A 26,294-nucleotide genomic window follows, 5' to 3' on the forward strand; every position below is an offset into this window, starting at 1 on the left:
AGTGTTTTTTAAACGCAAACGTTCATGATTATTCAGATATTATCAACAGTGAAATGTACAGTATAGTATCAGAAAAGGTAATACAAGGGAAATACAGATTTGCCACCTATAAAAAGTAAAAAAAAAAAAAAAAAAAGATACCATGTTGAATATCAAGTGAGGAGACTGCATATTCATTCACTGAAAATGTGTCTTGTTGCTACGTGCCAGTGTTTTTCTACAACAATATTTATATATAAAAACTTGAAAATAAATGGTGATACATTTAAAAAATATAGAACTACAACGCAGTAACGTCAATACCATTTTCGCTCGCCGAGCAACTGTTCACACAGACAGCGGACAGACAGGGGTATTTGTAAGGGGTGACTTTGACTGAGTGAACTTGGTTAAGACCTCTTCATAATCATGCTACCTAACTGACATTATCTTACTGTGCGTTATAAGAGCAGTCCATTCAATTCTGTTTCTTTTAAGTGATTCTAATCAGAACACTCAATGGTACTGACGTTACACACCTTTAATTCACATCTAGCATTTGATTTCTTTAGATTAGTTCTTTTTTTTTTCTCTCAGTAAAGTGTCCATTCATAAGAAAACTAAACATTTTCTATACTTTTCTAAACATAAAAAATTATCAACGTGAATACAGGTTCCTTGAATGGGCGGGGTTGGGGTGTGATTGACTACCCCCGTAACCAGTCAGCATGCTGGGAGAGTACTGTACATTCAGAAACCCCAGATGTGATTGGACAGAGGAGCCACCATTGAAGATCCACAGAGGAGGGTGTACAGAGTGGAAGGAGACAAAGAAAGAAGAGATCACAATTATTAATCTTTGTCACAAAATCATCTAATATAGGAGAGCATTCGTGTGCTCAGTGTCTGCCCCCAACAACTGGTCCAAATACTGTAGGTAGAAGTTATCCCTAGCCACTGGACTAGGATCAGATGACATTTACCCCATCACAATAGTAGAGGTTGCCCCCCTGTGTGAGGGTTAGAAATGGGGATACAGTAATCCGATCCTAGATCTGTGGAAAGAGGCAACTTCTACCTCAAGCTCCAGGGCCTGTTGGTACAGTTGACTATGGTACTCACCATGTGTCCAGACAAAAGGTTATGATTTGGGTTCTTTGTGGTCAGAATGGCCAGATAGCGATGTATAGCATGATCAGGAGTTAGTTGTTAAGGGCAGAGAGCAAGCTTTCTAAATCCGGAGTTAGTACACACATTCAAAGTATGTAGTTAGTTCGATAAAGCAAAGAAAAGCCAGCCTACGGGGTCCTGCGAGGTTTGGGCCACACCACCACCGTGTTAGTTAGATACGCCGCGTTTATTTTGGACAAACTTACAGGCAAATAACACTCCGCAAGTGTGTTTACACCGATATTGATGACAAATGCCACAGATTATGATGATGTCACAAATACAAAGGAACTCACAGAGGGGGGTGGGGACTGCCTGTCAGTCAAAGGCAGGCTCTCATAGCCAGGGTTGCCATTGGAGGAAACGTTTGGAGTCCTGTATAGAGACAGAAAGAGAGAGGGACAGAAAGAGGAAGAGGAGGAGGAATGGAGGATGAACGAGAGAGGGGAAAAGGGTTGAGACACATTAAGAAAGACGAATAGAGGGAGGGGGCCGGAGGTGGGTAGGAGCCGAGGTGGGGTAAGAGGAGAGAGGGAGGAATAGTGATTAGAGAAATGGTGGTGTATAAATACGGACCTCATTATAACTGGTGGCATTAGTGTTACTGGGGCACAAGCATGATAGTTTGTGCTCTGAGCATGGGGGTCATGGTGATATAACACAGTCCACTCCTGAGAAGTGCAACATGGGACGTGCAAACTCAGTTCATCGTAAGCACATTGGAATTCATCAGTCCAAATTCAGTGAGTAGTATATATTATTTTTTTCAACAGCTCTGGATATCTTCAGAGCTTATATGCATTCAGGACAGTCCCAAGTGTATACATTTATCAGAGGTCGACTGTATTATTATTATTATTGTTTGTTTGATTTCTGGACTCTAATTCATTTGGCTCTTGGCAGTTTCCTTACGATACCACCACTATCGTTAGATATAGGGACACTCAAAGTTCCAGCGTACTGTATACACCGTCTGGACTTTAACTAGTGTGTTCTTAAGGCTAAGGCATTAGGTAGGCAAGTACACTTCTTAGGGAACTAACTGGACTTGCAAAGATAAGAGAGCGAGAGAGAGGAAGAGAGACACAGTGAGAGAGGGAGTGATAAAGACAGAGATTGAGAAAAAGAGAGAGAGCCAGAAAAGCAGGAAGTGGAAGAGGGATTGATAAAGAAAAAGTATAAGAGAGACAGAAAGAAAGAGAGAGAGAGAGAGAGAGAGAGAGAGAGAGAGAGAGAGAGAGAGAGAGAGAGAACAAGAGAGAAAGAGAGAGAGATTTGAGAGGCTTGATAACATGAGACTTGGACAGCACAGTGTGGATGGTGGGTGGGAGTGATGGGGGGTTTTTACCTACATCAACCTGAGCCCCACATGGAGGGGCTGCGTCTTCAGTGACACCCTATTCCGCAAACTGTGCCCTACCTTTCACCAGAGGGACATAGGGAATCATTTGGGACACAACCGAGATCTATGAAATGATCGAGAGGTCTACGTCTGTCTTGGAAGGCTCGACAGACCAATAGACAGACACACAGACAGACAGACGTCTTGAGTTGTGTCTGTTTCTCTGCCTACACTGCAGTCCACATAGACCTGTCTGTGTGTCTGTCTGCGTTGCGTGTGTTTTACCTATGAGACTATCCCTATGTGTCTATATGAAGGCAAGGAAACTGTGAGTTACGACTATCCTTGTGTGTCTACAGTATATGAAGACAAGAACTGTGAGTTGGCTATAGACCCAGATGTGTATACTGTACCTCTCCATGTATGGGTAGGTGTGAGGGTCAAACTTCACTTTCCTTCACTTTCCTTCATGTCCTGTATGTCAAACATTTGTCGGAATTATCACTATGACATGTGCAATGTGTGGATCTAAAAACACCTCTATGTGTCTCTGCTTTGTACCCGTCCAGTATGACTAATGCTCATTAGAGAAGCAGAAGTACTCAATCAGTCTGTCTGTGTATGTTCATCATATTCCACTACTGCATACTGGGCCTATATGATATCCTGATCTGGTTGAGATAACCTACGGTTGGGATCTCTTAGGAGAAGTTGCCCTTAGGTACAGATGAAGGATCAGCTTACCCTCGCCAAATCATAACTTAAACCAGTAGAGGGAACAATGCAGAACTGACCTAGATCAGTGTCTAGGAGCAACTTCACCTGGGGTCACTCTGTCTGTCTGTCTGTCTGTGTGTCTGTGTGTCTGTGTTACTCACGGGAGGGGCGGCGCACTAGAAAAGGGGGGTGTCCAGCCGGCCCCTGGGTAATTATAGAAGGGGGGCAAGGCCCCTCGCTGGGACCCCGCGGGCGTCTGTCTACGTGCCTGATGGGAAGTGAAGGGGTCCTCACTCTCGCTGTCCGAATCTTCGTACTCATCGGAATCGCTGTCGCCATTGGAGAGAAAGAAGAGGAGAACATGTGAGCGCAAGAATGATTTGGGTATGAACACCTCAAACCTGAGTATACTGAGGAAGGCTAAACAGCTGAAAGGCTGTGTTTCACCTCTGCTGGACGTTTTGACCCTTTGAGTCTGTGTACTCTGTGTGCAAACTATTTTGCTTTGTTGTAATGAATGCATTTTTAAAGTGTTTCTATGATTTTTTTGTAAAAATGTAAAAATACTGTTTACATTAATGGCTTTGAATCGATACATTCTGCCATGCCATTGTGAATACAGATTTCCTGTTCATTTGACATCGATATTCGCAGACAGAAAAAAATGAATCCCTTCCTTGATCCCTTAATCTTTTTTTCCCTTCAGTGACACAGTTGGAACCTGTTGGAACCTGTTTACTGCAGAAAAAAAGCTTTGACAGACCAAGTGATAAACATACACATTCATACAATAGGTACAATCAGACCCAGAACATTAGACTCATAAATATCAAATATCTAAACATCCAGAAAAAAACATTCTGACTTTAGCAAAGCCACAAACTAACTCACTACTTTAATTTTTGTAAATTTTTCTAGTTATTTGTATGAGACTAATTTAATGAATACCAATGAACAAAACCAGATGTACTGTAGGCCCACATATTTTTGTAGCACCAATTATACCCACTACAATTCAAAATATTGATGAAAAACATTTATGAGTGTATAGTTACAGTACGTACAGGATAATTCATACACCTTCTGGAGCTAGTTACAGTGTTTATTGACCAATCAATCACACACACACATAATATATGCCATTTAGCTGACGCTTTTATCCAAAGCGACTCACATTACAATGAGTGCATACATTTTTGTGTATATATGGTCCCAGCGGGAATGCACACACGTATGCACACTCTTACACACACACACACGCACTCACACAAACACACACACACGCACACTCACACTCACACGCACACTCTCTCTCTCTCTCTGTCACCTGGTGAAGCTCCTCCAGGCGCCAGGCAGGGAACAGAGGATAGCAGTGAAGGCGAGAGCTGAGAGGAAGGAGTAGAGAGAGAGGTAGAGCAATCCCTCCATTCCATCATAGCACAGGCCCTTCAGAGAGTCTATATAGTCCTGAGTGAGTGAGAGATAGAAAGACAGAGAGAGAGGAGAGGAGGGAAGCAAAGGAAGAGAGATCTCAAGTTCGGATTCAGCTAAGGATTCTCAGGGAGCAAAGAGATTACATAAAAGTCATCTTTATCTATCCTCATTACACCCATTTTCTGTGGGCTTACCTTGTTGAGGCCCCGACAGTTGAGCAGTGCCACCAGCTGGTGAAAGTTCCCCTCTGTCGAGTTTAGAATCTGCTGAACTTCCCTGAGTGACTTCTACAAAGACAACAGGGTTCACAGGTCAGCCAGCATCCATTTGATAAAAAATTAATACTGTATTCTGACACCATTTTGTGTATTGCCTTGCACATTGTCACATACCTCTGCCTTGGGAAACTGTGGGAGAGCATTTCTGTCCAGGCTGGAGAGGTGTGTGTGAATGCTGGACAGAGCCCTCTGTGATTGGGTCAGCAGCTGCAGCCACCGGGTTCAACGGAGTCAGAGCATAGCTTAATATCATTATGCTAACATGCTAACAAGCCCAGGTCTATCTAATAGTGGACCTACTATGTCTCAGTGGGGGCTGGGAAGAAGCATGTACATTCTTACAGAATAGACGATGTAATGTAGTACATTTCTAATATTGAATGCACTGCATCATTCACATCATCTCAGCATCATCATGGAGGAGCGTATTACCTGCTGGAAGGGGCTGTTCATGCGTCTGCTGCAGGTCAGGTAATAATCCAACACGTCTGCATGGGGGGAAGAGGACAGCAGCATCCAATCAATCAGCAATCAATGAATTGTCGGGTCATTTCAGTGCCGCTCATTAGATTTGGTTCAGCTGGGCTGTGTTTACAGTAGTACACTGAGTACTGTTGAGGTCAACACTTTGCTAATCCTTTTTTCAAATGACCTGGAACAATTCTCATAGAGAGTAAATGGGTGATAATTAGAATTTCACTCAATTCGGTCGAGGTGTTAAACAACAGTTTACTGTAAGATGGAGAGGTGAAGTGGACTACCTGAGTTGGTTTCAGAGTTGAAGTGGGTGGAATTGAGGACAAATGTGTTTGGGTCTGTGCAGAAGTCACTAAGAGCCTGACGAGAAAGGAAAGAGAGAGAGAGAGAGAGAGAGAGAGAGAGAGAGAGAGAGAGAGAGAGAGAGAGGATGGGAGGGAGGGAGAGATCAGGAGGGAAAAGTGTTAGTGGGAACAGTGGAGTGGGGAGACACACTGACCGACTGACACACTTTCAGTGCCTTCTCAGATATCTAACTGCCGCACTCTGCATACTGGCTGCTATTGATCTCCTGAGTGAACCCCATGCTGTATAGACCTCCTGTCCCTCTCTCCCTCTACCTCCCTCTACAACAACGCTTTACCGCATCTCACTGTCAGCCAGGGCAGCTCCTCTGTCAACTTCCCCATCTCCCTTTTTTCTATCAACTCTCTTTTTCTCTCTATCCCTCTCATCACTTATGCCTGTCAGAGTGTTATTTCTTAAGTGAAAGAGAGCTAGGGGCAGATTCACACACACACACACACACACACACACACACACACACACACACACATACACACACACACATACACAAACAAACACACACACACTTGGTAAGAGCAAAGGGTAGCCCAACCAGAAGAGGGAGTGGGAGTCATGCCGGGACACCGGAGCAGCCCCACAGCTGGGGCATTGTTTACCCACCAGTGGCCAGGGACAGAGGGGCTCTGTGTGGACGGACAGACGGGTCCTGAGACATCTCCCACCAGCTCCACATGACACTCGCCTGCTTTTATCAGCCACACAGCCACATAGACATCCATCTCCCAGCACCACACTCTCAGCTCCCGAAAACAGCAACACTGGCCCTCTTCAGACAGCCTGTCAGCCCTCCTCCTCCTCCTCCTCCTCCTCCTTCACCGCCTCCCCTCCCACTGCCCCTCTCCTGCCAAACTTCACAGGCCATGGAGTTTAGATAGGATAGAATGCTCACAGCAGTTCTCTATCGTAAAAATGAATAAAGACCTCTATGTTCTCTATCCCCTGTAAATGTCATCGGCTGTCCAAATATGACAATATGCAACTCGATGGCTGTATTGTTCACTGGAGGACACAGAAGTTTTGTGGTGGAAAAAACATAGATTGTCAATTGAAATTGCTAGCCTCGCCCCCCCCCACCCCACCCCCTCCCCCCCCTCCCCTCACTCTCTCTTTCTCTTGCTCTCCCTTTTTGTGGGTCCCACTGAGCCTTTGGAGTTGTAGTGACAGCCTCCGGTCTCGTGCTGGGCTGACTGATTTATCCTCTCTCTCTTTCCCCCTCTCAGATTAAAGTGTACTTAAGACTCGCTCTCTCTCTGGGATGCACACTCTCTAACTCTCTCCTCTCTCTCTCTCTCTCTCTCTCTCTCTGAAAGCACTTGTGTACATCTTCCATCTTTTTTCCTCCAAGCAAAACGCCCACACACTGACACACACTTATACACAAACACGCACTTTCGCACAAACACACACATACATATACACTCATTCAATCTTTAATCTTTAATCTCTGCCCCATTTTCCTGCCGTTTTGGTACCCTGCCATAACTGAAGTGTTCCCTAGGAAGCCAGTCTTTTCACAGATTAGTACAATGGGCGTAGAAACACACAGAAAGGAACACAGAAAAAGAAACACAGAAAACAAAACAGACACACACACACGTGCATGCGCACACACACACACACACACACACACACACACACACACACACACACACACACAAGTCTGTTCTGTTCTGTTCTGATTCTGTTCAGATACTGAGGCTTTTTCAGTAAGGCATTTCTGGCATACTCTCTGCCCAGCCATGGAGGGTCAGCCTCCCCTCAACCCCCTCCCACTCCAACCCTGTGGAGTGTGGAGAACCGAAGTGTTCATGGTTGTCTCCACTCCTCCTCCATCCATCTCTCCCCTACCCTCACCCCTCCCTCCACCATTCTCCTCCCCTCTCTGGTTCAGTTCTGCTGTGGCAGGCCTACTCACCACCACGGTGGCAGTCTCCAGGCCCAGGGAGCCCCAGCTCAGGAACAGAGCCATCCAGGCCAGCACTGTCATCCTGGGAGGAAAAGACACCACACTGGGTTCAGCAAAGAGATGTGTTACACCGTGCAATGTGATACCATTTAGTGTAGAGCCAGATGTGTCATTCAGTGTTTTCTTGATCTTGAAGTCATTTTAGACTAGTCAGTCTTGTACCCCAGGTTATGTATATTGTAGTGTGTGTGTGTGTGTGTGTGTGTGTGTGTGTGTGTGTGTGTGTGTGTCCTTACATGATGAGGAGCCAGCGGGCCTGCTTGGCCAGCCCCAGGAGGATAAACAGACACACTATCAGGTCCAGCAGGAGCAGCAACACGTAGGAGAGCCACCTGCAACACAGGACATGATATCACTGACCCATACACTGCATGTAATAAACATAATTTATGATGAATGAACATCATAATAAGCAAACATATCTACTATTTCATAAAGCAGGGATGAGAGGGCTAAATATGCCCATCCCAATCCAGGTTCATACCAGCTGATACACCAAACTGGAGTCCTCACCTATAGTCCTCATTGACCATCAGTGTGTTGGCTGCCCAGCCAGGGGAGAAAGGGCTGGGCATGACCCCTCCAACAGGTGTCATTGTTGGGGCCACGGAGGGGGGCACAGGTGTGAGGGCCGCAATGGGAGCCCCACTGCTGCTGTTACTGCCGTTCCATGCACCCCCCTCGTTGGATCGACCCATGGTCAGAGAGGAGAGAAGGGATATCACGTTCTCAGACAGCCTCCGGCAGTTCCGCGTGGAGACTATGAAGGGCTTACTGCCTGTGAACAGCTCCTCCATGGTGGTCAGGGGCCCGCCAATGGAGAGCTGGAGCCCAGATATGGTGTCTGAAACCTGGGGAGGGGAAGAGGGAAGGGTGGGTTGGGCAGGGATAGACAAGTGGTTATAGATAACAGGTAATCATACAGATGTGGTGATTACGTACTCAACAACATGGTGTGGGTGGACATGTTTGTTTGTTTACTTTCATGCGTTTGTTTGTTTGTTTAATTCATTAGTCAATTGACAGTGTTTCTTTTCCATCCATCCAACCTGTGAAGTGAGTATGATTCCCCCATTCCTCCATAAGGAAAGATGGAGGGAAGACGACATTCATCACGCTGACCACCATTTAAACCACTGACTGCATGAGTGGACAGGTACCAATATCACCGGTGGAAGTTTATACCACACTTTCCCTCTCTACTGCACATCTTCACACAGGTACATACAGCTTGTACACAGACCCCCCCCCCCCCCCACACACACACACACACACACACACACAGATGTCACTTGGGGTAGATATTCTGCATGTCTTTGACATTTGCTGGCAGAGAGAAACACTCACCAGCAGATCGATGGAACCTAGTGTGTAATTGGCTGTGAGAAGAGACGAGGTCAACTGATACATCCCATCATTAGCCTCGCTGTTGCCATAGAAACCAACGCCTATGGCAACACTGCATAAAAAAAGAAACAGAAATTGAGGGAGGGGGAGAGAAGGGGAAGAGTCATGTTTAATTCAGTTTGTATGTACATATTAAATGAATTTGACACAACAAGATAGAACCGGTAAGGATGATGTGAATTGTGAGCATTGGATAAGGAATGAGCAAACCAACGCAGGAAAGGGAAAACCATAAAAACTGTTTTTAGTTTTTTTTAAAGCACAGTTTTAGCAATCATCTGCAGTCTTCAGCTGCTGTGATATTAGAAACGTCAACATAATAACATATTTACAAATATCTCTGTTATTTAAATATTCAGATTAAGGCTTGGGCCAGATGTTCAACAAATCCCCTCAAACCAGAGAGGAATGGTATGACCCAATCTCCCACAAAGTATGTGACCCAGATTAGAAAGCAGGGGGAAAACAGGAGGGGTGTGTGTGTTTGTGTGCGTGTGTGTGTGTGTTTGTGTGCGTGTGCGTATGTGTAGTTACATTGTGTTTATAGTAGCCAAACCTGTGTGTTTTTCTGTGGCTACATTTCATGACACCTACTTCCTCATATAGAGAGCCAACATTGGACTACAGGGCACAATATGGGGGATAGGTTGATATTTGAGATATTCCCTGCATTTCTAAAACTAAGAATATAAATCACAATTTCTCTTGTTCATCCACAGAACAGAAAAGTCATGTATCAGAGAATCAGAGGGAGGTGACATCATTTCTACTCATGGGGGTAGAAATGATGAGAGCGACATCACATCAACGCCTGCGTAGGATGACATCATGGCAGCAGAAATCAGAACTGCGGCACATGGTGCTATATGATAAAATAATGACACCCATTGGTGGTGGATGTCATTATGTAGGATATCCTACATTGCCGGGGTCAACAGGGTTTAATTGTATATTATTCATTCACAAACTCAACCAGATTTAATATTGTATGATGATGACGTGACATTTTTTTTTCCCATTCCGAATTGTAGAAAGGCAGTGGATTAGACCATCTCTGCAACCCCCCCCTCTCCTTGTGGTGCAACAGAGAGACTTGGACAGATATCAAAATAAACATCCTGTCACAATGTAGGGTGGTGACTGAATGTGCTCAAGACACCTGATGACTTGATGACTGCATACATTGTCACCAGCTCTATAGGAGAGCAGAGGTGAGAGGACTCAGTTTTCTGAGGTGGGCGTTCTGAGATCATCATCACATTGAATGGAAACTATGAATGGATTTTAAAGCCACAGACATACCGTCATCTCTCCATCAAAACCTGTGACCTAGTCTTGTGATCCAACCACAGCGTTTGTGTGTGTGTGTGAGTGTGTGTGTGTGTGTGTGTGTGTGTGTGTGTGTGTGTGTGTGTGTGTGTGTGTGTGTGTGTGTGTGTGTGTGTGTGTGTGTGTGTGTGTGCATGTGTCATGTGGATAGGAACAACATAACAGATTGACCAACATAGATTCAATTGGATCATAGGAAAGTAATGAGAGTTCTCTTTCGTAATATTTAGAAAGAGAAACAGATCTTTCCTCATTGTGCGATTCTGACTACTGAGCACTCAGTCTTGGGGGCACTATAGTCTTTGACAGTTCTACACAGTTGAATGTGTAGAACACTGAAAAAGGTGAACATTTCTTAATGAGGAAAATCTACTTCCAAAACATTCAAAATGGGGCACCAAATATGGCTGCTGGTGTAGCCACCACAGACCATTGCTTTGAATGGGAGTGTACGATCAACTAATTCTAATTCTATGATCAGGGCGTACTGTAGCACACTAATGCGCATACCACATAATCGCAAGGTTCCTGGTTCGATTCTGACCCTCGACACCCATCTCTCTCACCCATCCTTCCTGTCAGTCTCTACTATCCCAATCAAGCAAAAATGCCCTAAAAAACATATATATAAAAAAAAAAGAGAGGAATTATTTCAGAGTGACCATCCTCACCAGCACAGTGTGACAGCCGCCACCGACACCCAAGTGACGCAGCAGATGCCCCGCCCCTTCCGCCCTCCGTATCCGTGGCCTGTGCTGCCATCTTCATCCTCCTCCTCTTCCTCTGATCCCTCACTCCGGTCACCACGGTGACAGCAACAATAGTGTATGAGGAAGGAGAGAATGACGAGGAGGGAGAGAACGAGAGCAATGGCTGAGAGACTGGACAGGACCAGTAGGGTCTGAGTAAGAGAGAGAGAAGGAGAGAGATGGGGGAGCAGGGAGAGAGTTGATATAAATATATATATTTATATCATGATATAAATGATGATATAAATCACAGCACTTTACAGTCGGATTTTAATGGTAACCCAGTCATTGTATTTGATTTATGCATTTGGAAAATTGCTGTATTTGTTGGTACAATAATTATTTCTATCAAATTATGATTGTGACCCACCCCAATTAGCAGCAGGGGAAGGTGATTAGAAATGTGTGAGAATCTAAATTGTGTGCTTTCGATATGGAGCATACACACTGCATTAAACAGTTTTAATGACATAATTCTCAACTGTTGATCATACATCCTATGGTTTCAAGTTAAACTTTAAACCCATCATGAATATCCACAAAACCTTTATACAGTAATGCATCCTGGCTGTGCGGACCTTTAATGTTGCTAAGCCCTCTTTCTCCTGCATGTGACCCTGGTCTATGATACATACTGAACATTACTGGAGAGTGCATTAAGCCAGAACACACATACAGTATACAGTATTATCCTTCCAACCCATCTGCCCCATTTGTCTGTCTCTCTCCCTCACTCTCTACTCCTACACCTTATCCCTGATCCTACTCTCCATTGCCTCCTGCTTCCTAAAGCCCCCCCCAGCCCCCACCTCTCCACCTCCCCAACCCCACCTCCCAACTCCACAGATCCCTGTTTCCCCACGTTCTCCCTCGCCTTCTCTTTCTCTCCCTCTCTCTCACATCCCCCTTCCCCCCTCTCTCTTTCTTTCTATCCACGCCACTGAATCTCTATTAATAATCTGTGACCTACTTAAATACATTCACTGCCACTCTCTCTTTCTCTCTCTCCCTTTCCCGCTCTCTTTTCACTCTCTCTCCCTGCCCAGTCTTCTGTTCCACTACCTCTCCACATTACTCATTCTCTCTTATATTCTCTGTTTCTCTCTCGGTGCGCTTTCCATCTCTTTTGTCTTTCTCTACTGGCGGATAATTTGAGAGTCCCTCTCTCGGTACCATAGAATGTCGCAAATATGCAATGTGTGTGTGTGTGTGTGTGTGTGTGTGTGTGTGTGTGTGTGTGTGTGTGTGTGTGTGTGTGTGAGAGAGAGAGAGAGAGAGATGTGGGTAGCTGAGGCATCATTTCTACTTCGGAAGACAGCCCATTTAAAGTGAATGATGAAACCTAGTCATTAACAACAAAAGGGTCTGTTTTGTATCATAAGGACAATACAAAAATCTGAAACGGTTATTTCATTTTAGGACTTTGAGATCAATCGAATCAATCACATCCTACAGTCTACATATGTATGCAACCAGATTGTGTAACTCAAATTGCATAATCATGAGAGGCAAATAAATAGAGGAGGTGAAGCTAAAGGGTATGAACTGTAGTGGAGAATAAAGCTTAATTAGGTGACAACAGATTTGTGGAGAGACAGCCTGGTGGTGTTACATTTCTGAGTTCAGAACCAGGCCAAGATTCCTGTGAGCAGTCTGGGCTCATTTCCCTGCCATTAATTAGGGCACTACTCTAACTGGCATGAATAGGCTTTTTAAAAACACTGGTAATGAAATGATGATTCTGCATTATGACACGGTTGCAGAGAGAGCTCTTTGGCAACGTTGAAAAGGAGAGGGGTTTCCTAATCTTTTGAACATTTGCCTACTACAGCATCATAACAATATCATTCAACTCAATTGGATTTGATCAGATTTGATTGGCCATTTACCACATGTATGGGGTTAATACTGTAACTGGATTACCTTAAATCATGGCTGAGTATTTGGACAATATTTTAGCAAGGTGTGGTATGATTGGTTGTTGGTGGGTGATTGTAGATGTTCATTACCGGCTAGTACTCCCAGCGGTGTGAATGCACAGAGATTGTATTGGCTCACGTTTGTGATACAGTGGGTGCAGTTTGTGATTGGCCAAAGCTTGTCCAGGTGTGATACGATTGGTTTGTCGGTCGTTTACGTTACCTGCTGGTACTCCCAGCTGTCGGGGATGAAGAGGTTGTCTCTTATCTGCATGGTGAGGTCGAGCCGGGGGAGGGCATGACACATCCTCACCCACAGCGAAGGGGTGTAGCTGGGCACCGTCGCCATGGCAGCCATAGTCTACTGCCAAAGACCCCCTCCTCCACCCTGTAGAAGGGAGGGAAGAGAGAGGTCAGAACAACTTGTCAATGGACGGAGGGAGGGAGGTAATGCATAATGCCAGAGGATATCACTTCACAGCTTCCCTGTGAAAGAGCGCGGTGGGAGGAGATAGGGGTCAGTACAACCACACCGTCATACACCTAGCGGAGCAGAGAGGAGAAAAAAGGCGGTCATACAAACATCAGGCAACGGTCTAAAATGTTGTAAAACACGGCCACTTTGAAATACAACTTTTGTGGGAGTGTAAATCAATGTTAATTTGCACTAAGGAGGAGAGAGAGATCATAACAAGCACTCTTCAGAGAGATTCTAAGATCAATTTTATGTTTTCCCCCAACAGTTAGGATTTGGGGAGGGTATAGGTTGATCCTAGATCTGTGCCCAAGAGATGGTAAAACCCAGGAGCTTGGATAAAGATCACAGAGATCAATTGATCAACAAAGATCAGACATTTCACTTTCTTTTCACCCTGTCAGGAGGAGGGGAAGGAAGACTTCCTTCTCCCCTCCAACCACCCTGTTTTCCATCCTCCCTTCGCCTAGGGAGTCAAGTAAACATATAAGTGGGGGTTGTGAGGCAGTCCCAGCCACACCACACAACCTGCACCATACAAAATGAGGAGGGGAGGGTCAAGGAGTGGGGGTTCAATCACCATCATTGACATGGTGACACTTAACCACCAACCACAAACCACCCCATCAACCAAGAGGATGAAAGGGTTTAAACAGGGAGCATCCTGGCACAGACTACTAGGAGAGATACAATTCGTTTTGTCGCAACTAACCCCTCCACCATTCCATGAAGAGATTAAAGTAGGGTATACTATACATCCTCCCCCAAAATGCCGGGGTATATTTGGCGGCCAAGCAGGCACACTCCACCACCAAACCCTGCTTAGCACTTAGCGTCTCCTTCCTAAACCCAGCCAAGGTGGAGAAAGTAGGGGAAATACAAAGGGAAAATCCGGTTATCCCAAACCGACACTGGAATCCTCATTACAATGACAGAGCAGAGGGGGGTGATGGGGGAGGGGAGGGAGTGGCGCTAGGACACTGATTGTGCAGATTAAGAGAATATCAGGGCTTTACTGTTTCAGACAAGAGGGTTTCAAGACAGCTTAGGAGAACATAACACAGACCGGACCATTCACATGAGCAGAACTGAGACGGAGAAAGAGGGTCTCATACAGTAGTGGTGTACAGTGCTCGACACTGGCATTGAGTAAAGAAACAATACCGCATTTTAGTCTAACAGAGAGAGTGTGTGTGATTCTGATCCGGACTCACACACACACCTGCCTTGGTTTTGCTGTCTTTGAATGCGGCAGTAAAACATTTTTAATACAGCATTATATCACATCAATTCATTTAAACAGGTCTTTTCATTGCCTGTAGTGTACGACTGCATGCCACTAATGTAGAGTCGATAGTATGTAGTTATGTAGATTTAGAGAGTATTTCATAATAGCGTACTTGTTTTCTCTCAAAATTCTGCATTCCATTATATCCTATGTGAGTGTTTTTGACAGGCGTTTAGATTTGGGGCAGCCGTGACCCAGAATGAGTTAACAGATCGCCCACAGGCCAGACAGGGCAGCTTTAAGCCCATTAGAATAAGCCTGTTCACCTTAATGGCTCCAAAACCCCAACTGTCACAAATCAAATCAATGCCAGCACTCCATTTCCCTTATTAAAAACCATGCTGCGCATAATGGTCCACACAGTGTGTGTGATGCATCCATCAACCTCACACTAACCATGTCAACAGTTGTCGAACGTCATTACGTTTAGAGACTGTGGTCATATATCAAGTTGTCAACATTTCTCACCTTATGGCCATTCATCTTATGTTATGGGTGGCAGGGGATGCTGTCAAATTAGGTGAATTATTGGATTTTTATTTGGCTAGCAAGATTAAATTGCCATGCTTAGGACATGATTTGTCAGTGTTTGATGTTTTTGTCAACATCCTAGATCAGTGAGGCAGTGACAAAAATGAAATACAATACGATACTTCAGGGTCCTCTTGAGGATCACTGTGGAAATAAGTGTTTCATACTTTCTTGTATTATCCTCCGGGACCTGTGCTCTGTGTGAATCTGTGTTTTCCCAAAATAAAATCAATCAATCAATCAATCAATATGATGCAAATTGTTTGCAAGGTCGAGTAAAGATGACAGGAACAAATGAACTCATACATTACAGTTTGGCATGAACAATGATCTGGCCCTGTACCATACAACACAAATGGCAACACAAATCTAACCCTGAATGCAGCCACAACAGAATGTAGATAAATCCATCTCCTAAATTATCTGTGGGTGTTTCCCTGTGATTTCCACTATTAAGCAGGTCTCATGGTATAGTATACACTAACTGTGTTTCAACTGATAGATCCCTCCGAAAACAAACAACCAAACTATGATTGATTGTATTATAAAGAATTGTGAAAAGGTGCGTCCAGGGGGTGACTCGGGTGACAGCGCCTTGAAGCAGCAGTTGATCAGCAGTTGTCAGATGCCAGAGAGCTCAAGTTGATGTGATGTCTCCTGCCAGCTTGTTATGATGCTGGTTACCATTGCATAACTGAAGGGAAATAAATGGGAGTTTGAGCTCACGTGATGGAATGAGAGAGGAGGGAGAGGGGGAGAGGAGAGGGAGGTAAAAGGGAAGCCACAGCCTACTGTGCGCTGCTTGAAAACCAACCAAAGCTGTTGAGGAGAAACAAAGCAGGAAACACTGTATTGGCAGACCAGAGCTGAATGGCACAGCCATAGGAATGCATGGGGTAGCAACAGTCAGTCAAATATTTCTACAGAGACTCTAGACTGAATCTAAATCTACGAAGCCATTTTGAAAAGTGGCTAATGAAAAAGTCTGAAGATATGTAGCATCTGGGTGATCATCTTTAGTACAATAAAATCACTTCCTCTTTTATCGTGTTGTACTAGCTATATTGTTATTATCATGGCACATCAAAAGACGTGCTTCAATCTGAGACAGTGGATATGAATAATGCGCTGCAACCAAATCCATGCTCGTTATCATGACAGTGGTTTAATCATCAGTAATGTTCCACATGTTAAGGCCTAAACGACCACTTAACGATGTCTTAACGATGGTCTTAATGACTGCCGTTTATGGGACAGAATAATGGCTCAGTGAGACACACCACAGTCCAGTGACTGGAGGCATGAACACCCATTTAGTGTGTGAGAGGTCTACAATACCGTATCTATGCACCCTTCTTTTACATGGTCACAGCAAGAACAGAATCTGCTGTTGAAATTCAAACTCAACTTTTAGTTCTGATTCCATTTTAAATTTCATGCTCAATTTGAACAATCTATCCACAACGTGAGTGCAGCCAGCTGTAGGCTACTCAGTGCTTCTCAGTCAATAAGACCAACATGGTGCTTTGGTGTGTGTGCAAGATGTGTACAACATGACAAGAGGTTGGCAGAATGATCCCATACCAACAGGCTTGTAGTTTCTGACAGTCTTGCACAATGTCAAATGTAAAATTGAAGAGTTGATAAAGCTGTTCTGTAACATACATAATTAATGCATAATATCTCTTGAACTAGAAAAGAAATGACAAAGAGATGACAAATGGACAAAGATGTACTATATACTGTACTGTATGATGTCCAACCAGAGTTTTGTAATTTCAATATCAAAGCATCAAATTACGGAAATCTAAACAGCATTTGATAAACCAGGCTTGGCTCTGTCAGGGAAAACAAATTGCTATGTTTAAACAGTGCATGATGAATCTATTTCACTTGACTGATTGTTCATCTTGCAGAACACAGACAATGAACCCATGGTAAATGAGACTGAAGAGAGATCTGTCTCTTACCTTTGACTGTAGTGATGAGAGGGTTCTCTCTCTCTCTCTCTCTGTCTGTCCTCCTGCTCTTATTTGGGTTCCGTCAAATATTTACCCACTCACTGAGGTATATTGCCAACCATCAACGCTTGATGCTCTTGAAAAAAACTCATCCTGAAAAATAGGCTCGGAGAGACATAGACCAAAAATATGAAAAATGTTAAACAATTTTTTGTCTTTTGAAATATTAAACAGGCTGTAATTGCATGGTTGTCTGGTCACAGTGGAGAGATGCTTGTGTTGATGGATGAGAGAGGAGCCCTCAGCGAGAGAGAGAGCGCACGCGAGAGAGAGAGGGAGGGAAAGAGAGACAGAGAGAGAGAGAGAGAGAGAGAGAGAGAGAGAGAGAGAGAGAGAGGGATTAAGACTGAAGAGACACCCCAAAGGGACTCTTATGGTTGTGTTAGAGCCCCTCGTAGCTGAACGCCCAGGCGACTTCACAACAAGGCAGGGACACGATAGTGCCCAAAGATAATGAATCCATTTAACGAGGATTAGGGGTCGGTCCCCTCACTCACATTGTACAGGGAGAGATAGCAGAGAGCACAGCTCTAATTCCAACACCCATCAACCAACCAGAGCAGTCTCTCTATTTTCAGATTAGGAGACCGAATTCCAATGGGATTTCTCAGAATGAGTAAAAGGAAAAATCTAAAAATCTAAAATTCGTCAATCGTCAGCAATTTGAAATATTGTCTAATTGCAAAAATATGTAACAAAAGAAAGTCCAGCAATTCAAGTTCAAGAGTAAAATTTCAGATTTCTGTAAAAAAAAGAAAAGAAAAAAGAAAATCCACAAAATGTTTTTTGAAGGAGGAGAATCAGCCCCTGTCTGGTTAGGCAGGGCTTTGTTTGGCTGCGCTGTGCAGAGACTAAGGGAGAGGTAGAGATGCACATATATTTAGACAGACTTAGAGAGGCGAATAAGCACACTTAGATGGATACTGGGACCGAGAGAGGAATGGAGGGAGGGATGGGAGGGTGGGGGTGGGGGGGGTGGGGGTGGGGGTGGGGGGGGGACATAGATATTGTGAGTAGAAAAAAAGATGGGTTGTCAACTGGGCAGTGAGAGAGCGTGAGAGAAAGAGAGGGCGGGAGGGAGATGGAGAGAGCAATGAATAGAGAGTGGGGAGAAGGAACATGCAATGGATTTGTAGACAAAACCAGTTTGCTACTGCAAAATGGCAAAAACCAGGCAAAACCAGTTTGCTACTGCAAAATGGCATCAATACTGATTCAACAACAACCACCAAGCAAAGCAGAGATGGGGAGAAAGAGAATTCGAAGGGAAGACAGGTGGAGAGAAATGGAGAGATGCTCTTTCTTCCATGGCCATGAGTGATTTGAGCCAAAAAGGGGGCTAAAAACAACACAATAAAAACAGAGTAGGAGAGAATGAGAGAGAATGAGAGAGAATGAGAGAGCAGGGTGTTTGTGTGCCATTGAAGGGTTGGGGGGAGAACAAGAGGGAAGGGTGGTGTTCTTTTTTTCTGTGTCACTGAAAGGGAGTGGGGGAGGGGAGGCAGAGAGATAATGCAAGCAAGGGAGCGAACAGGGGAGAGAGAGAGAGAGAGAGAGAGAGACAGAGAGAGCACACTCACTGACTCATATATGTATGGTGTGCATGTATCTAGGAGGAAAAGGGGGAGTGAGATGATATTATGTATGCAAGAGTTACCCAGAGAGAGTTAACCCTGCCTCCATGCCTGTCTCTGTCAGACCCAGCACAGCACAATATACAGCCCATCCTCTCTCCATCCCAACACTGCTACACTGTTGAACATCTCATCCCAACACTGCTACAGAGAAACATATCACCACTCACATAGTTCAGAGGTCATAATTCTTTGTAAAAGCATGTACACATTCACAATGTTACAGTAATTAGCGGTTGTCTGTTTTAATTACATACTATTAATATCAAATGCATCTTAAATGCATCTTATCACAATTTTTAAAAAGGTCAAAGGACTAATTTGATAAGATCAATGAGATATCATTTGATTGAAAATACTATCTTTCAGTCATTATTGATAATTACACTGTTAAGAGTCTGTAAATGAGGTGGAGAATACTGTGAATGTTCCTCTATATTTTATATTATAGAAATATTATAGAAATTGTGTGATAATTATTATTATCATCTTATGTACCAGTGAAGACATACACATAAGACATACATTTATTCTCAATGATTACTTCCAACAGTTAAGGACATGATGAAGCGAACTCAACACAAGCGGTCACATGACCAACTATCACAAGTTAACATTACGTTATATCTGACTCCAAAAGATATTTCATGGTTAATAATGATTGACAATGCTTTGCTCATCCCTGTGTGACAGACAATCGATCATATCAGATCCCTGATACCATTAAGAATACCCAAGATGCTATGACCATGCTTTTAAGTTAGAAGAAAGTGTGAGGAGTTTACACATGGTCAAATACCTGATGTGATGACACAAGTCTACGTGTTGCTAACTATGCATGTGATAATGGTAGACATTAATGGTAAACTCATTAACTCATCAACAAATTAACCAATTTAACAGTTTCAAAGCAACATATGACTATAAGTTTTAACCATACGTTAACATGCGTCAAGGACAACGCGGGAGAATGGTGCCCGTCACGGGCCTAACCCAAAACTCAAAGAATATCTTGCTGTCCCTCTCCTTATTCCCAACAAAGGACAAAGTGTGAGATACATTACAATCGCGAAGGAATTGACAAATGGTGAAAAGTGCGATTTCTTCAGGATGGCCGCCAGGCTCATTCAACTGTAAATACGTAGGTATACACATTTGAAATCAAGGCTAGCGCCACCAAAATCCATCTACACCAGAGGCAGGTGTCTCTAGACGAGAGCATTTGTATTCAATGTTTTCATCAACTGAGAAGTGTCCTGGCAAAAAAACAACCAGGAGTATGGTACAGGTGGGTCTGTGTAGGTGTGGTAATGTGGGTCGTTTTGTACAAATAAAGAAACAAACTAATTAAAAACACACACACACACAATCTCACCGAAGCGTGACTGTACACACCGTCTCATAAAACCCATCCTCTTTCTTGGACATGCCCATGGTACACAGGTGCAACGTATTCACTGGCAAACGGCCAAAATTTACCCCCTTACCCACATTCAACTCCCCCACCCCCTCAAACACCCTCTCGCCCTCCCCTCCCTCCACTTTAGCCAGTGTGAGGTGGTAGCGTGGCGTGAACGAGTGCCTGTGCAACCAGCCCTGCTGCCTATAGGCCTCCTGTAGGCCTGAGTTGAGCTGCTGGATGTGGAGCTGAGGCTGGGGGCTCAGGTAGAGCACCCTCCCATTGAAATGCTTCAGTTTCAGGGGGAAGGAGACGGCCACGGGGGGGTTGCGGTCCAGATGGGCGAAGCGTCTGAGAATCTCCCCAGCAGCGGCGACCTCGGCTGGGCTGTGCAGGACCAGGAGGCACATGGTGACATGGAGGGTGGGGGGGGCCAGCCAGTGAGAGGCGGAGGAGGGGAGAAGGGAGATGAGCTGCTCCTGAAGGCGCTGGAAGGAGGAGAGGATGGAAGGAGTGTTGGCACGGAAGGTGATGAAGTGGGTGGGTCTACGATTGGAGGGCCTACGTCCCCCCCTCTCTACTCTCTGGTCCTGAGGCACAGATTGCCCGTCTGGGACTGGGCTCTGTAAAACAGACATACATACATCACTATACATCTCATCTTCAGTCTTACTCAACAGTGGTGTAGAACTGCATGACTTATCTGCATGCAACTTAAACCCTTTTGGAAGAAAATGAAAAAGAAAATGATTCTATATGAATGCAATGTCTTACAGTTTCTCTCTACCATGGCTGCAGTGTTTGGAAATGTGTACCTACATGTTGTTTGTATTCTTCTCCATCCCAGCTTTCCTTCCATTCTTCCTGATTCTCACCCTCTTCCTCTCCAGTCTTTCCCTCTCTCTGGGATAGAGAGATCTGGTCTGTTACGGCCACTAAACGTGGGTCGGACTTGTTTATGGCTTCGCCTTCAAACGGCTCTGATTCTCTTCCTGTATCCTGTTGACCCTGTGGTGTGGTTCCTGTGTCAGACATGTCAGTTAGGCCTTGTCTTGTTGACTCAGGAGTGTGAACGGTGGTCTCACTCTGCTCTTTGTCCTTTAGGTGTCTGTTTTCTACATGTGTTATTTGAAGGGATTCATCCTTCTCTCCCTCCTCCTGTACGGTGATGGCAGCCGCTTCTTCGTCGGTTGATTCTTGGTTGTTTACTGGCTCTTGTTGCTCAGCATCTTGCTCTGTGTCTGCGATGGGAGACATAATAAAGACATAGGATACAATGAAAACACAGGAAAATATCACAGTCAGTGTGAATGTAGTGTTGTGTGTATGTTTTCATTTTTAAGAACGGTTGCCAATCCTGTTCTTGGTTAGGCCACAAGCTGTCTTTGTTGAATCTGCTGTGTTAGTGCTAGACAGGACCAAAAGGAGATTATTCTTTCCTGTTTTAGAGGGTTCATTGTGTGTTTTCTCCCTCGTTCACCCTCTCTTACCCTCCACTTCCTCCTCCCCTCCAAAGGGGGGAGCCAGAGGTTGTCCGGTGGACCCGAACACCCTGTCCATCCGGCTGTTGCGGTCCCAGACACGGCGCCCTCTGTGGGTGAAGTACTGGATCCTGTGTCGGGGCAGGGCCAATTCAGCTGAGTAGTCACAGTCACACGGGTCCGCGTCCCAGTTGAACTCGGAGAATGGGCGCTCCAGTACCCCAAGGAAGCGGTCCACATACCCCACCACGAAATCCCCTGCCTCAGCGGACGGGTCCCATAGGATGCGAGAGATGACGTCGTCTGCCGTGCGCATACGGGGCTTTTTGGTTGGCTCTGAGGGGAGAGAGGAGAGGGGAGAAGCATGATATTATCATAGTTGTTATGACCAGGTTGTTACTCTATATGCTAACTTTCAAAACAAAGACAATAGTGGTTATATAATAGTACCTTCTCTCTCAGTGTCATTTGGCTTTTGTGTTTTGTTTACTTTTCCTTTCTTCTTCTTGTGTTTTGACTCCTTTTCTCCATCATTCCTGCCTTCCTGTTCTATCAGAACTGCTTCTCGGTCTTCTGGTGTAGGGATGCTGAAAGAGAGGGGGAGGAATAAAAAGGGAGGGGAGGGAGGGAGGTTAGGGGAGAGAGAGAGGGGGGGGGGGGAAGTTGGAGAGGTAGAGACGGGAGGTGAGAGGGAATGAGTGCAAAAAAGGATGCATTGGATTTGATTCATTGCTGTGGGTTAATGTAATGATTGACTGGAACAGTGTGGTAATCTGATGGGTTTTTTCTCTCACAGAAGTCCAACAACAAAGAAAATCAAAGAAGATTGAGATGAAGATTTCCCTGTCACCAGAGCTTAGTGACGAGGGAAAAGGACTCTCAGTGCCATCTGTCTAGGGTTGGCAGCTATGCTGTTTTTCACTATTTTTAATTTAGTTAAAGTTTTAAATATTTAATTGTAGTATTATAGTAATTATAAGTGGTTATAAGTGGTTATTGCTGGATTAAAACCCTTTGTGGTGGTGGTCGAAGATCAGTGTATGTTACAGACCTGTGAGACAGACGACACCTGTGTCCAAAATGGCACTTTCCCACCAAGAAGTACTGGCACACGTCAGCTCCCTCCTCCAGCTGTCCTGTTGACTCTAAGAGAGGGGAAATACACGTCCTTTATATTTAACTTTCCACTGAAAACAAGTGTTCAAGTTCTCATGGACTGGTTCACCCAGACCAGTGGATGGGTGGGTGTAGGCTATATAAAGAAGCATATCTGCATTAGTCCTGAAGAGACATTGTTTCAAATGAGGGGGGCTGTAGTTGTGCTGCTATTCGGTCTGTTTGGAGCATGGGCTCAAGGTGAGAGTGGAGGAGTCAGGGAGAATGACATCACTGAACAGAGTCAGGGCGACCCACAAACCACCCGTCAACACACAACCTGCCAGACCACCCAACCTGACCCGGTCGTGATTGAGCTGAGAGCCCTGAGAGACATGGTGGTGGAGCAGAGAGTGGAGCTGAAGAACATGGAGGCCAGAGTGACAGCCGGTGAGAGCCAGGTGGAGGAGCTGCAGAGAGTGGTGGTGAACCAGAGGATGGAGCTGAGTGTCACTAAGACTGAACTTCAGTTCCATAAGGACAAGGTGGAGCAAGTGGAGAAGGACAATGCAGGTATTGTAAAACTTTAATGAAAATAAAAAAGTTGAAGGGAAAAACCTGCACTTATTGATTGAGAAAAGAAACAAATTCTCCTCCTCTCCTAGGCCTAACCTTTTAAATTTAGTTGAGCCCTATATTCTATAATAAAAAGAGATTATCTTTAAATATGAGTTTATTCTAAACATAATTTACAGTTAATAGGGGAGTGTTTCATTGCTTAGGCTAATGAAGGTCCTTATGTTATTTCAGCCACTGAAAGCCAGATTGAGGCGCTGAACAGAGAGAATGCAGGTAACATTCTGACTTGATTAAATGTGAATACAAAAAAGGTTTGGTTTTTCATTTGGTCCATTAAAAGATCAACAGCTCTAAGATGATTTAGTTTCGTCCCCTCTATTTTAGTTCCTATAATTCCAGCCATGGGGGCCAGAGTGACAGCCAGTGAGAGAGAGGTGGGGGACCTGAAGAGAGAGAATGCAGGTAATGACAGAGAACAGTGAGTAGGCACGAGGATCACTGACTTATCCCCATTAGATTGATGAGTTCATCTACTTCTATGCTTTAAAATGTCTACCTAGTCCAGGAAACCAGACTGAGTGCCAGTGAGAGCCAGGTGGAGGCGCTGAAGAGAGAGAACACAGGTAGAACACATGTGGACCTCCGATGTGGATTTCTGTCACTAAGTGTAGGCCTAAAATCCTAAAAATCATATCAGAATATATCTGTTGACTCTCCTGTGCTTACAGACAGACCAAAGGTGGCATTCTATACAGCTTTGACTGATTCTGGGATAATAGGACCCTTCAATGCTGATGTCCCCCTCGTCTACAGCAAAGTCATCACCAACATTGGCAAGGCCTACAACCACGTTACAGGTGACAGACTACCCAAGATGTATGGAAATGAGAGCACACTCCAGGACAGCTTCTGTCAATGATTACTCCAGTTGTCTATAAAAAGACGACTAATGATGACTAATGACTCATGTTGACCTCTGATCTCTCCCTGCTTTTCCTGTTATGCAGGTATCTTCACAGCACCAGTGAGAGGAGCCTACTACATCAGATTCACTGCCAGTGACGCCCCTAATCCTGGAGACATTGGTGTTTACATGTACAAGAATGACAAAAGGATCATGTTTAATTATGCCCACAATCCTGATGGGAATCGTAGATATGTGGTTAATGCAGTCTTACTAGAGCTGGAGGTTGGAGATATGATTTATATGCGCCTCCCCTCAGGCAGAAGAATATATGATGATTCGGATAACCTTAACACCTTTAGTGGCTTCCTGCTCTTCCCCATGTGAAAGAAACACTGTCCAATTCATAAATCAAACAATAAAACTACATTCACGTCCAATGAGCATTTATACATCAGGAGTAAACTAAAGAAAAGCAACGTTCAGAAAACAGGTAGAGATGATACTCCAACAAAATAACAGTGTCAATCAAAACGGTATGCATATACCAGATAAGCAGTTATTAAGTTGCTGTTGAGGTTGTTGCACAACTGATGAGAAGAACCAAGACTCAACACTCCCCTTCCCAGCAATCTCATACATAAGTGAACAGTGTATGACTTGAGCACTGGTGCCTGGCACGTTATACCTTATAGGATTCGATTCACCTCTTGGCACTGACAGTGTTGAGGCTAGACTAGATTGGCTCGAAACCCAATGACACTAGAGGGAGTACAGAGACAAGAGACTAGCGGGAATCCACTCTTTTTCTGACTGGCTGGAGGAATGAGTAACGATTGAGGCACTTTATTCTCTGCCAAATATCAAATCTCAGAGAGAAATCATGCTGTCTGAGGAATACACAGAAATGACAGTCACTGGGTGGAATTTTGAATCATGTGAATCATGTACGCAAACCTCACTCAGTCATTTCAAGGGGGATTAAAACAACATCCTAGAACACTCACAAGATAACAGTCTCCAATTTCCTGGAACACACATAAGGTACTCAAGAACCCCAGACTGACAGTTTGAACAATGGATGTAAGAAAATGTGTATTTGAGTTTCTGGATAAAAATGATCCTTCATAATTTGACTGTGTGTTGGGATTGTCAAAACTCTATATTTCTCAATGTAGATTTAGGTATAATCTCTACTCTGTTTCTAAATAGGTTAAGGGGCTGTACGCCCAGCTCTATTTAATCTCATATACTATCATTCATATGTTCATCATTCATTATTAGTGAATGATAAAACCTCACCTGCCGTGGTCTCCTGGGTGAGTATATGGTTGTTCTGGTTGGCTGGGACTTCTCCCTCTGGTCCCTCTGTGTCAATCCTCTGGATCAATGCTCTTCTGTCCATATCCTCAGAGGAGCCCAAAGGCACTTCTGGCCCATCTGAAGCCATCGTTAAACTGTAAACACATTAAGGTCATTCAAAGTGTCAATGTTTGTCAACATTGAATGCACTGTATAATAAGGAAGTATGATAAGAAGAAATCAAGGAAACGTCAAGGTAACATAACAAGTTCACTTTAATTCGCCATTGCTACTCACATGTTAACCAAAACAGTGTAATGATAATGTATTATATAAAATAGATATAAAACTGACGAGTCTCTGTATCTTGTTGTAACCTGTATGACTACACCCTCTATTATGACAATTCTGTCTGTGGATACTGGAAAACTGCACTCTAACCTTTGGTTTGT

At 44.3% G+C, this 26,294-nt stretch overlaps 2 protein-coding genes across 2 annotated transcripts; both read right to left on the reverse strand.

Annotated features, from left to right (window-relative positions):
• Positions 1 to 637: 637 nt before the first annotated feature.
• ttyh1 (tweety family member 1) lies at positions 638 to 13,491 on the reverse strand (the record flags this gene model as incomplete). The annotated part of the gene is made up of 14 exons (XM_083679299.1): positions 638 to 721; positions 1,446 to 1,524; positions 3,370 to 3,537; positions 4,536 to 4,675; positions 4,837 to 4,929; positions 5,035 to 5,127; positions 5,353 to 5,408; positions 5,682 to 5,757; positions 7,679 to 7,751; positions 7,966 to 8,061; positions 8,243 to 8,580; positions 9,077 to 9,188; positions 11,137 to 11,366; positions 13,357 to 13,491. 14 exons carry the CDS (start codon positions 13,489 to 13,491, stop codon positions 638 to 640), a joined length of 1,773 nt encoding a protein of 590 aa, XP_083535425.1.
• Positions 13,492 to 19,323: 5,832 nt separating this feature from the next.
• On the reverse strand, positions 19,324 to 26,255 carry leng9 (leukocyte receptor cluster (LRC) member 9). Its single transcript, XM_083679293.1, has 7 exons — positions 26,140 to 26,255; positions 25,843 to 25,997; positions 23,014 to 23,107; positions 22,413 to 22,549; positions 21,972 to 22,298; positions 21,301 to 21,722; positions 19,324 to 21,104 (listed from the first exon to the last, which is right to left on the reverse strand). Exons 2-7 carry the CDS (start codon positions 25,988 to 25,990, stop codon positions 20,454 to 20,456), a joined length of 1,779 nt encoding a protein of 592 aa, XP_083535419.1. The 5' UTR covers positions 25,991 to 25,997; positions 26,140 to 26,255; the 3' UTR covers positions 19,324 to 20,453.
• Between the last annotated feature and the right edge of the window lie 39 nt (positions 26,256 to 26,294).

Source organism: Argentina silus (assembly GCF_951799395.1).
Source record: "Argentina silus genome assembly, chromosome: 10".
Taxonomy (NCBI): domain Eukaryota; kingdom Metazoa; phylum Chordata; class Actinopteri; order Argentiniformes; family Argentinidae; genus Argentina; species Argentina silus.

Coding starts and splice junctions, on each gene's coding strand:
- leng9 (XM_083679293.1), bottom strand. CDS start 25,990: ATGGCTTCAGATGGGCCAGAAGTGCCTTTGGGCTCCTCTGAGGATATG. Junction 23,108..25,842: donor CACCCAGGAGACCACGGCAG/GTGAGGTTTTAT, acceptor CCCCTCTCTTAG/AGTCAACAGGACAGCTGGAG. Junction 21,105..21,300: donor GAGAAGAATACAAACAACAT/GTAGGTACACAT, acceptor TCTGTTTTACAG/AGCCCAGTCCCAGACGGGCA.